The 12,092-nt window shown below is 38.1% G+C and overlaps 1 protein-coding gene across 1 annotated transcript in view; it reads left to right on the plus strand.

Moving 5' to 3' along the window:
- Positions 1-7,039: 7,039 nt before the first annotated feature.
- COL11A1 (collagen, type XI, alpha 1) overlaps positions 7,040-12,092 on the plus strand; it is a 168,838-nt gene continuing 163,785 nt past the window's right edge. The window contains exon 1 of the mRNA XM_004689723.2: positions 7,040-7,305. Coding sequence (XP_004689780.1) covers positions 7,200-7,305 — 106 coding nt within the window. The 5' untranslated portion in view covers positions 7,040-7,199. The remainder of the gene's footprint in view (positions 7,306-12,092) is intronic.

The raw sequence follows: 12,092 nt of genomic DNA on the forward strand, positions 1-12,092 counted from the left end.
GGCCACCACTTCTCACTGTTCCCTCACATGGCCTTTTGCTGTGTGTGGGCACTGGATGTCTCTTCATTATAAAAAGAAAACAGTCTTATCAGGAAAGATACCAGACCTACTAGAGTAAAATCTCACTCTATGACCATAATATTTTCTCTATAGACCATATTTCAAATAATAGTCCCATTGATGGCTACAAAGTTTTTGGGAAGTTAGACAAATCATTTAGGATCTTTAATCTCATGAGACAATGGAGATGAGGAGGAATTCTGACCTGGATAGGACCTGTATCTGTAGGACTAATATTTCTGCAGATTTGAATCCTGTTAACTATTCCAACAAACTGTCTCAAAGAATGTCAGACTTTGTCTTGATGATCTACACCTGGAAAGTCCAGTTTAATGTGTGGTACTGGTCTGTCATCTTCATTACAGGTTGGTTAGTGGTCCTGGTATTGCCAGTAACATCATGGGAGTCCAGTCTGCCTGGGTCTCAGGGATATAGCGACTCATATCTGAAGTTCCAGTGCTTTAAATTAATGTCAAAATTACTTCTTCTAAAGCACTTTAAAGCAGAACTGAAGTACACAATTAAATGAACTATTAACAAAAGTCTATGGAGCTCCATGACATGAGGAGAGACATTGAACATCCCGTATGGAATGGGGGTTTTTGCCTGCTGGGGGATTTATAATCTAGAAGCTATATCAGGCTTATATTTCTGTTATTTTATGTTTGAATTAAAAATTTTTTATAACAGTTTATTTTTACATCATTTTGTACATTTTTTTTCCCATCTCAATTGTAATCCCTGCGGGTTTTGAATTAGAAATTTTTGTATGGTTAGTATCTATAACTTTCAAGTTGTTGTGCATTTACACAACAGTACTAAAATTATGAAATGAGCAAAAAAACTCATTAAGTCTTTTAAATAAAAAAAACTATTTTTACAGTATTTTGCTTTCAAAAGTATGCCTTCATTTTAAATGTTGTTTATTATGCTAATCTTTAAGTCCTCTGTAATTTTATGGTCTTTACAGCTAAGATTGTGAAAATGTTTGAAATAGCATTATCATTTGTCAAGCACTTGAATGTGCAATAATTTTACCATCCCAGCACAGGCAGAAAATACAATATTGGGAGGATTATTAAAAACTGACAATCTGCAAAACAAATTAAGTTGGAACTATTCATCACAGATGTTTTTAAAATCAGATATATTTCCATATTGAACCATATTCACCGGTCTTAAATTCTTATATTTGGCATTTGTTGTAGCATCAAGAGAATATATGAAACCATCATATAAAAATAACAGAAGGAATGCATATAATTCAAAATCTGTTTTATGTAACTGACTCTTCAGGTTTTGAAGCATATGCCTGTGATTTCAGGACTAAATTTTACAAGTGGTAGAATCACAAAACAGATTAAATATGTTTGGCTGGAAGTAATGTTTATTTTAAATAAAGAATATTGAGAATTATCATTAGAGTTGATGTATGAAGACATGGTAAAGGTGTAAAAGAACAGTCTACTTACTTTAGACTGTGTTATATATTTCTGCATCACTGTAAAAAATAATATTTATTATTATTATTATTTGAATTAGTTGTATGTTCTCATTTTGCCTCCAAAATTAAATTAAAAAATATTTTGTGAATTTGTTCTGAGTAAATTCTTAGGAGTAAATATCCCTTTGGAGAAGCTAAAATCCTAAACTTATTTTATTAGAAATGACCAGTGTGAATTAAGGCAAAGCTATTCAAGTGACAGACGATCCTTCATCATTGGGATATATTCCTTGTGTAGTGTTTCCTTTAGGCATGGCCATGTTTTTTTTTTTTTTTTTTTTTTTTAAAGATTTATTTATTTATGCATACAGAACTGGGGTACAGGCCAGAGGTGCAGGGGTGGCGAGAGGCTTCACCAGAGACAGAGTGGGGAGCAGAACAGGCAGATCAACGAAGTACACTGCTGAGGGGAGCAGCGGGCGGGTCAGGAGAGGTCTGCCACGCCATGTGGTCTCCTCCGGGGCAGGCGGGAATCGAACTCATGCGGAAGTGGCTTTAGCTTCTCAGTGCTGTGCTTTAACCCGTTGCGCCACCAGGGAGGGCCCGGCATGGCCATGTTTTAATAAAATGTTTAAAATCCTGTCTTCTACTGATAGAGATGATGAAGCATCCTATGCCAGTTTATAAAATGTCTTATACTTTTGACAGCACACAAGGAACTTAGTGAGAGTTAAATCCATTCAATTAGAAGAAAAATGATAACAGTAAAGCTATCATAACAGACATCCAAAAAATATTTAATTCATTGTATTCTCTGTTCTACCTTCTCTCTTTGGACAATTATGAAGATCAACCATTATAGCTGCCTGTGAGTTTAGCTAATAAAGATGGGCCTCCCTGGTGACCTAGGGGTTAAGTCTCAGCACTATCATCTGAGTTCAGTCCCTGGTCAGGAAGGTGACCCATATGGCCCAGCAGATCTCTCCAGTCTCTCCAGCTGCTCCCTTCAGTAGATCCACCTGTTCTGCTCCCCACTCTCTCTGGTGAATAGGCTTACCTCCCACCCCCCCACTGGCCTTTACCCCAGTTCTTTTCAAAAATAAATTTTAAAAATTTCTTTAAAAAAAAGAATATATAAAGTCAAAGTCCCTGTTTGTTTGGAGTTCACTTAGATTTCATTTCACTTTAGAGTCTTTTATTCATTTAATTTCAATCATATAATTTTTAAGCTATTATGATTTAGGGGTATAGTCTCACATCTTTTCAGATGTATGCTAGTTCTCTCAAACAGAGTGGGTCTCTCTTCTCTGAGTTGGCTCCCTCAGCAATCCAACAGACTAAATTTTGCATCTGAAGATTTTGTTGTATCATGGAAATTGGGTTAAATTTGGATTCCTCTGAAGTTATGTATGCTACTCACAGTAAAAATGCTGAAAAATACCCAGTCATCACTGTGGGGTACTTGTGATCTAGGCTAGACTATGGAAATTAGTTGTCCTCTCCCTGCCCTCACATTCTATTACACAATGACCCTTCTGTGAGGTAAGAGGGACTAATTCCACTTCTAAACAGAGACTAAGTTTTAGCCACTCGTGTTTTAGAAAAACTGTAAAGTAAATGTCAAACTTCTTAGTCATTTTTTTCCTTAAAATAATTGACCTAAAGTTCAGAAAAGGACAAGAAAGTTAAGCCATTAAGCACAGTAAAAGAGGGGTTGCACACCACAGCGATTTTCTTTTGAACATTTTAAGTTTCCTGATGTGCGCAACAATTTCCCATCTTCATTTATAATTTTTCATTCAGTAAGTCAAATTTAATATAGTGGTTTTAGTTATAGTAAAGAGTTTGGAAAAAAAAAGCATCTCTATGTAAGAAAAATAGGAAAGGATCACCCATCAGTATAAATGAAGACAAATGACTGACAAAGTATATAAAGAAGATGAATATTTCTTGCCGCCTAATCTATTTTTTATTCTCCTGATTCTGCTAGTACCAATTTAAGTCTTAGGATAGAATCCTCTTATTTCCAATAGTCCAATACAATTTATAGTAGGGCATCCAGCTATAGACAAAGTTTCTTCATTCTTAGTTTTGTTACTGAAACTTCAGTATTTCTGTTGAAGATATGAAATGTTGGTGCAGAAATTTGGTTATTGAAACATGAGTGAAATCCCCTGATTCCTAAGGATTTATGAAGATATCAAGAGAAAGCTGTGAGCTTTTCGCAAGGTTTAATAAAGTTCCATAAACTCTTAACTAATGTCTAGAAAACTCAGATTTTCCTAGTCTGATCTCCTAATCAGTTATCGAAATATTATCTCAGTTTCTCTGAGAAACCAATGTGGCTAGACAACTTAAAATGATGCTATACAGGGAGTGATTTCATCTCTAAACTTTTTCCATTTTGTTTATGAAAGGCTTGCAAGCAGCATGAATCTACAAAGCAAAACAAGTATCTTTCACATCTTTAATGGAAGATTTCATTTGCTGATTGTGCATCATGTGAAAGTCCTATGTCAGGAAAACTGTCATATTCTAGTGCATTTGAAATTTTTGCTTAAGCAGTTATCAAGGAGCATCTGAAAGGTGGCTGAAGAAACATTGCCCCTTATTAGATGTCCCACAAAAATTGAAGCTAGTGAAGTGGATTTCTTCAGTTTCTCTCTGCTCCTTTTCTTGTTCAGTATTATCCTTTTCACTAAATTCATCCCCTCTCAATTTATGGACAGGTTCCTGGGAGACTAAATCTGGCAACCTCTACATGCTGGAGGGGTTAGGCAAAATTGTTCCTTACTGTGAATCTACTATATTTCTTTCCAAAAGCATTAATTCAGACCCAGGCGATGCCTAGCTGGGCAGTGGCCAGAGGAATTTAGACCACAGTGTACAGAGAGCATAAGGTAGTAATAAGTCTATTCACTCAAGACACTTCGCCTGAAAGGACCCTTTCATCACCGCAAGAAGGTCCAAGATGGGACCAGAAGGTGGGGTCTGCGTGATTAACTGCATCATTTCTCACCTTCTAGAATAAGATCTGCTCATGGAATTCTCAATAAATCAGGAGAGCTACCCAGAAACAATTTGGAATACCATTTCTATATGTTGCTACAAGCTCTGTAATTGGCTCAGCTATTGCGTTGATTCAGGATGTTGGCAGCCTTGCATAAGAATTTTGAAACTTTGTATTAAGTTCATTTAAGAGATGGAGAAACAAGCTTCAAAAGAATTGGACAGAAAAAATTGGGTTTGAGAACTAAAGTTGAGAACTAAAAGTACATATAAATATTTGTGAGAAAGTGAAGGATGATGAAAGTGGCATATTGGCCCTCCCTGGTGGCACAGCTGGTTAGAACACAGCACTGCAAGCTAGATGCAGCTGCTTTAGTGTGAGGTCAATCCCCAGCCCTGGAGGTGACCCACATGGCACAGCAGACCCCTCCTGACTCACCCATTGCTCTCCTGAGCAGTGTACTTGTCAATCTACCTATTCTGCTTCCCACTCTGTCTCTGGTGAATCCTGTACCTCTGGTCTGTACCCCAGTTCTGTATGCATACATAAATAAATATTTAAAAAAAAAAGGAAAGTGGCATACTGACTACTGACTAATATTTCCATTGCACAGTCCATTTTCAGGCACCATATTTCATGGACAGCTTGAGATTGTAATGTGAAAAAAACAGTTTTGATATCAAGCATCCTGAACATTCTTCTAGTAGCACTACTAATGGAAGGTACTTTTTTTACACCTGTTTTTAAGGTCCTTTTTAAAATTTGTTATTTAAGAGGCAGACTTTTTGATATGGGAATGGTGTTTGTCACAGAGAGTGACCGACTTGTTGGAGGTGTTTTTTAATTGCCTTTTCCATCTTACTTGTCAGTATGTTCCTTATATACGTTGCTATATGTCTATATTGTAATTATACATGTTCTTAAGCATTTCTGTCTTGCTCTTCCACCTGGCCTCTATACAACTTTCTCCCAACTCTTAAATCACATAAAGAGAATATCTGACATAAGTTGTTGAGTCATCAGGCAGATTATGATAGATAGTAGAAAACTGTTCTAAGGGTTAGTGAACAGAGATACCTGGTGAGCTTAGTTGAGAACCCTTAAGTATTTAATTATCTTAAATATTCAGCATATAACCTGCCTAAAACTCCTCCAATCTTCATCAACAGGAAAAAGTATGCATTCATTCAAGACATCTCTACTGAGCACCCAATGGATGCTGGTGATTTGGTAGGCTCTGTGCCAGAAAATTTTTGAAGAGTGACATTTTAGGAAATATTCTGGAGTATAAAGGAGTCAACAGGAAGGAATAATTTAAATGTGGAAAAAGGACCAAGGAATCTGTATTCCAGACTTAACTGTATTATTTTGAGAAGGGGTAACTAGAAGGAATTTAGAAACCTGTTTAATGATTTTCATTGTGGAGTGACCTGTGTTTCCCGTTCCTGTGGCCCCTTCATGAGGAATGTGGGCCTAGAAACTTGGAGATCTCTGCTAGTCTTTTTCCTCCTTCCCTCTCTTCCTCCTCATTCTGGTTCAGGACAGAATGGACTGGAAAATTAAATTATTCACCCACTTAATACTCACTCCCATTATATTTCTTTCCTCTCCTGCCTCAGAGTGGAGGTGAGCTTTCAGTGAAGAAAGTGTGAATAAGCTAATGTAGCATTTAAGCGTTTAAGAAAACAAACAAACAAACTGTCAGTTTCAGGTCTCAAAGCAGTTTTCCTGAAAGATAGCGGGTTTTGACCTTTTGGGTTTCTCTATGTCCATCTCATCCCTCTGTCTCATTCCTTATAAAAAGTGTAACAGTAATTTTCATGGCAGGCAGAGCAATGAGCCCGCTAGTTCCACGTCTGCTATACGAAGCAGATTTTTGCACAAGGATAAGGTTACAGCTGCCAGCCCAGAACTCCAGCGGTGTGGCGATCAGACACCGGGCTCCTCCCCTCCCCCGCCGACGAGCGAGAGACTAACAAACCGGTGCAAGTAGACAAGTAGCTGTTTTTATTGAATACAGAAGCTCCTTGAAAACTCTGTGGGCTCCGGGGCTCTCCTGCAATTCCTTTCATTCCCAAAGTGCAGGAGCCAAGCACGCGTTCCTCGTAACTCCCTCCCATTTCTTCTCCGGGATTTGGGTAGAAGAGGGAGGAGAGGAGTGGGGAGATGGGGGTGCTTGGTGGGCTGGGCTTGCCAGAGCCCTGATTCTTGGGCAGAGGGAGACAGGGGCGGGCTCCAGGCAGTCCCAGAGGCGTGTGATTGGGTCTGACCCTCAGGCGGCTTGTCAGTTTCGCCCAGAGTAAGGGGGGCGCTGGAGGGGAGTGGGCGGAGGAGGGGGCTGCCGGAGTCTCTCGTCCGGCCCACTGACGGCATGAAGCCTTTAGGGGCACGCAGTAATCTCAGATTTTTGGTTGAAGCCCCTCATCTGCCTTCAGTCTGAAGGCAGGGCCCCTCGGAGGACGGATCGGAGGGTCCCGGCGGCGGGGCCAACTGAGAGAGGAGGGGGCGAGACAGGAAGGAAGCAAGCCATCAAACTTAAAAGAAAAAGCCCTTTGACTTTTCCACCTCTCCCTGCCCAATGGCTGTGTAGCGAACATCCCCGACGAGACCGTGGAAGGGAAGAAGTTGGTCTGCGACCGCAATTTCGTGGGTTGAGTTCACAGTTGTGAATTGCGGGGCTCAGAGATGGAGCGGTGGTCCTCTAGGTGGAAAACGAAACGGTGGCTCTGGGATTTCACCGTAACAACCCTCGCACTGATTTTCCTCTTCCAGGCTAGAGAGGTCAGAGGAGGTAAGAAAAAAAAAAAAACGGATTTGGGGAGGTGGGACATAGCCTTTGAGATTCTCCCCCCCCCCATTCTGTATCCCTCCTTCCTCTGTCCCCTCCCCTCTGGAAAGCCCCAAATAATTCTCTTAAATAAAATCCAGATTGTAACTGCCACCAGGTTGAAAGCGAAGGCCAGAGGGGTAGATGGATGTAGGCGGGACAGTAATGGGAGAGGAGGTAGCAGGGAGAAAGATCTGTCAGGCACAGAGCCTGCTGAAACGCCCGTCACCACTTCCAGAGTCTTTGAAAAGAGGGAAAATATTACCTGGAACACAAGGGCCGTTGTACCAAGCTTTTGTTTGAGAACAGTCCTTAGACTGCCCTTTGAACACATCTTTGGGTTTCTTCAGGTTCTGAGTTGTGAAAATATCTTTTTAAGAGTGAACTGAGGAGAAAAATATAGAGAGAGTGTATAAAATGGACCGTGATAAAGTTCTTTGGAACAGTGAAAAGCAGGCTGTTTAACTTTTAGGGTTATGAAAGCAAGCAGGAGGATGAAGCTAGGAGATTGAGAGCTGTGTGTGTGTGTGTGTGTGTGTGTGTGTGTGTGTGTGTGTGTGTGATATTTTGAAAAGATTTTAAGTGGCAAAAAATTGGCAGGGACGGATTTAAGATACGAAGAACACTTTTTCCTGAACTTCAGTCCCCTCCTCCCAGACACATGCCCCCCTCCTCCCCCCTCCCCATCCCTCTTCTTGCAGGTTGTACGTTCAGTTCTCTTGGAGAATGATGAAACTCTCCAAGAAATGGGATGGGGGTGGAGGAATAGGGACTGGGAGGGCAGGGGCGTGGGGCGGGGTGGGGCGGGAGGAGAGAGGTAAGGAAAAGTTCCTACGTGGCACCACCAAATATTCAATGACCAGACCTGCTGCGATGACTGCAGCCCTGTCAGGACCGGAGGAGGGAGAGCGACTCCTCCCTCCGCCTCCTCCCTTCTCTTCCCCGCCCTTCCCGCAAAGGCATCTGGCTGGAGCGGTCCGTTAGGTGTCTTGGACTGGACTGGCAGCCTGTTGCCTTTGGAGTTGAGAGAGTACAGTGCAGGAGAGTGTGAAAAAGCAAGCTTTGTCAGGAGCGTACAGAAAAGTGGGACACGAAGCAGGGTGGCGGGGTTTGGCTGAGGGAGAAATTGTCAACCCAATTGCTGGATTTAACAGATATCAAGAGACTGGCCAGTGGTAGATGCCAAAATCTGAGTTCTCCCTACTGGGAGTTAGCGCTCCCGGGGCCGAACTCTGAAAACGGGTCTGTATTTCTTCTCCACATTCTGTGGCGTTCACCTTCCTGAGCAGCAGGCAGTGATGGATTATTCAGCTGTGTGACACCCTGGTGACAAGTCAAATCCTGATTTGGACTCCATCTGAGTTTTGAGATGAATTATGCTAATTGTGTCGATTCGTCCCTTTCCGCGTTTTCAAAAATAAATGGTAGTCTTTGAACATGGATTCCATTTAAAGTTTGCATTTTATCTCTGGTACCTGGTCACCAGCTGGATGGGTCAGTTCTGGCTGCAGTTCTGCCCTCTGCTGGTTTTATTTATTAATTGGAATTCAAGCATCCTCCCTTAGTAAATGAGGCCTCTTAAAATCTTTCTGACTACAGTGATGCCTGGAAGGAACACATGGCGAAGGAAGAACAGATAGACTTTTTTTTTTTTTTTTTCACCTTGTCACACATACAGACAAAAGTATCACAAAGGCTGTTTATTTAAAAATATATAGAAGCTAAATATATATATATATATATATATATATAGAAGCTAAGACTATCTTCAGTGGAGACAGATGAAATATAAACTCCAAAGAGACAGCCAATGAAGATGTTCAGGGATTATTTCACTTCAGGTATATTATATATATATAATATTTCTTTGCCACATTGGGCCTGGTTTAAAACGCTGAGGCTTTGGGAAAGATGGGCTGTCTATGCAACATTTTATTTTTCCATCTTGTTACATACCTGAAACAATTTAACAAGCATTTCAGTAGTGCATCTAATCAGTGTGGAAACAGAATCTCCCCTATTCTTATAAAGCTGTATAATCTGTGAAACAAATTTAAGGCTCCTATGTTATTTGTTTGCCATAGCTTATCAGATGTCTTGAAAATTTTCTGATGGGTTAGCTATTCATATTGTAAAATTTGGTGTTTGTTTCACCATTTGCTTGACACTTACTACTAAGTGGGAGACTTCTTATTTACTTAAACTTGCTCTTATAGGCATTCTCACCATTAATAAACTTCAAAAAGGAAGTAATAGTATATTGATCTTTGAAAAGGGAACAGTGGCTAAAATCATCAGAAAAGGGAAAAAAAACATTCAATTTTCATTTAGATTTGCAATTGAATAATGTGTAGTTTACTCCAAGGTCTATAGAAAGGTGTTATACGCCAGCATAATACTGTAATTTATTGATTTGGTTTCTAAAGCTAAAGATAATTTAAAACACCCTATTTTCATCTTTTTAAAATTTCTTTGATTAAAAATAGTATAGTCTTAAAAAGTTCTGGCTCATACTAAAATTGAACTCTAAAGAAAGTGTAGCTATGAAGCTGAACCATCTAACCTTACAGAGGAAAGTTTTTGGAGTGAATGGGTTAGAAGAAAATTTATGAACTTAGGCAGTCCTATTAATTTTATTTACCAATCCAAACACTGCAACTTAGAAATCTTATTTGAAAATATTAGAATTTATCAGGATTTAATATAAAGTGGTATTACTTTTATAATATATTCAATTATATTAGCTTAAATTTAATTTTCATGTTTATGTTTAACATAAATGATTTATCTCAGGAATTTAAGGATTTCCTTGTCATTTAGTCTCTGAGATTTACCTAGTATCTAAAGGCTACTGTGCATTAACAGAGATGGCTTAAGAGCTTGAAATAACAGTTATAATTTTGTACTAAAAATAATATTAATTGATTTATTTTTTTCTAAAATGATACGCAACTGCTAGTGGGGAAATCAATTATTATGTTGTGCAAAAAGTTGACTGATTTTATATAGAACTTTCAAAGCTTGACAGAAATTGGTAGTGAGCCCTGCTGGAGTATTGTTTTGAGTGCCCGGGATCAGCAGGTGAAACGGTGCTGGCTTCCAGAGTATGCTAAACCCAACTTTTTAAAGAGCTTGTCCATTTGGTTAGTCAGAAATTAGTTGCTTACTCAGAAGCACACGTGTTATGTTTCTGATAACAGCCTGGTTTTTGCTAAGATGATTACTATTGTATTTCTGTGTCTTTTTTTTTTTTTTATGGCAGTGTCCAAAACAGGAAACTAACATAGGCATCTAATGAGAAGCATCTTACATCAGTTTTAGATGTGCACATATATATACAGTTTATAGAGACACTTTCACATCATTGTCCACTAGTTTTAAAATTAAGTTCACTAATCTAGTGACAATAAAATTCATCATTAATTCTAGCAGAGAGGGGACTGTAAAATTATTCACTAAGATATAGTCCTTAGTTTTAAATAAAATTATAAAGTTACAAATGAGAAATGTGTATATTTTATGATTGCTTAAAACTTACTTAGACTTTTAGTTTCTGTGTTTTCCTCTACTTGTAACTAAAATAGAAGGACTATATTATTCAAGATAAGTTATCCTTAAAACACATCAAGGCAAACATGTGCTCCTATTCAGATTTATCTGACCCAGAAAAACTAAGACATCACCTTTCTTTTCTAAAACTTTGCTTCTGTTTTGAAACAGATTCCTTGTACCCTGGTTCATTTTTTGAAGCACTGAGTAGTGGTAACAAATGGACTCAACTCAAGGTAGTAGAAAGTTTGTGTGATGAAAAAAATTCAGTTTTTCAAAGGGAGAGAGGTGTTTATTAAGAATTTTTTAAAAAAAGAATGCTAAAGATTATACAAACCGTCATTCTGTCTTACCTTTTCACTATACTAATGAGGAGACTAAGGCATAGAAAAGTTGCTAGTGGAATACTCTCATATAAGTATAAAAAAATCCCCTTTAAATATTAAAGATCTTTCTAAATGAGTAGAGTGAACATTTGTAGTAGTGTTAAAAATATCATTAAGTAATACCAGTCTGAGATTTTATGCAATAGCTTAATATAATTTAATTATGTCTGTGCCAGTATTTAGATTAGTAAGAAGATGGATTCGGTGAAAATGTCTTCAGAGAGAATTGGAAAGGAAATAGAATTATTTCTTAAATTTGAAGGAAGGCAATTTTTGACCATTTATTTTGTTAATATTCTAAGTATGTGATTCTAGAAAATAATCTGTATTAGAGTGGACAGATTAGTAGTCACCGAAATATACTTTATATATTGTGGGTGTATTAAGAACATAGATTTTTATCTTCTTTAAAATTTCTAATAGAGGGCCAGACAAAACTGAATAAAAAAAGCTAAGAAAATTATATATTATAAATATGCAAATTATGTCACATTTCTGTGCTTTCATAATGACTCGATTGATTAGATGATTATATATTGCTTATAATATATGGCTTTTACTAATACACTAGATCACAAATTTATTATTATTTAATATAGACCAGATAATCTTATTTCCAAAAAAGTGGTCAACTTTGGAAAACATTTATCCATACATATTCTGATTAAAGTGGTGCTGCTCTTAGATTTTTCAAAGCAGCTGTTAACTGCATAGTTACCTTTTACCAGAAAAATAAATAGTTGATTTTACGAAAGTGCTCAATCTTAATTGATTACCAGGAGCTTTATTATATTGCCAACAACTATGATAAATTTT

The sequence above is a fragment of the Condylura cristata genome, unplaced genomic scaffold (genome assembly GCF_000260355.1).
Source record: "Condylura cristata isolate star-nosed mole 26May11 unplaced genomic scaffold, ConCri1.0 scaffold00026, whole genome shotgun sequence".
Lineage (NCBI taxonomy): Eukaryota > Metazoa > Chordata > Mammalia > Eulipotyphla > Talpidae > Condylura > Condylura cristata.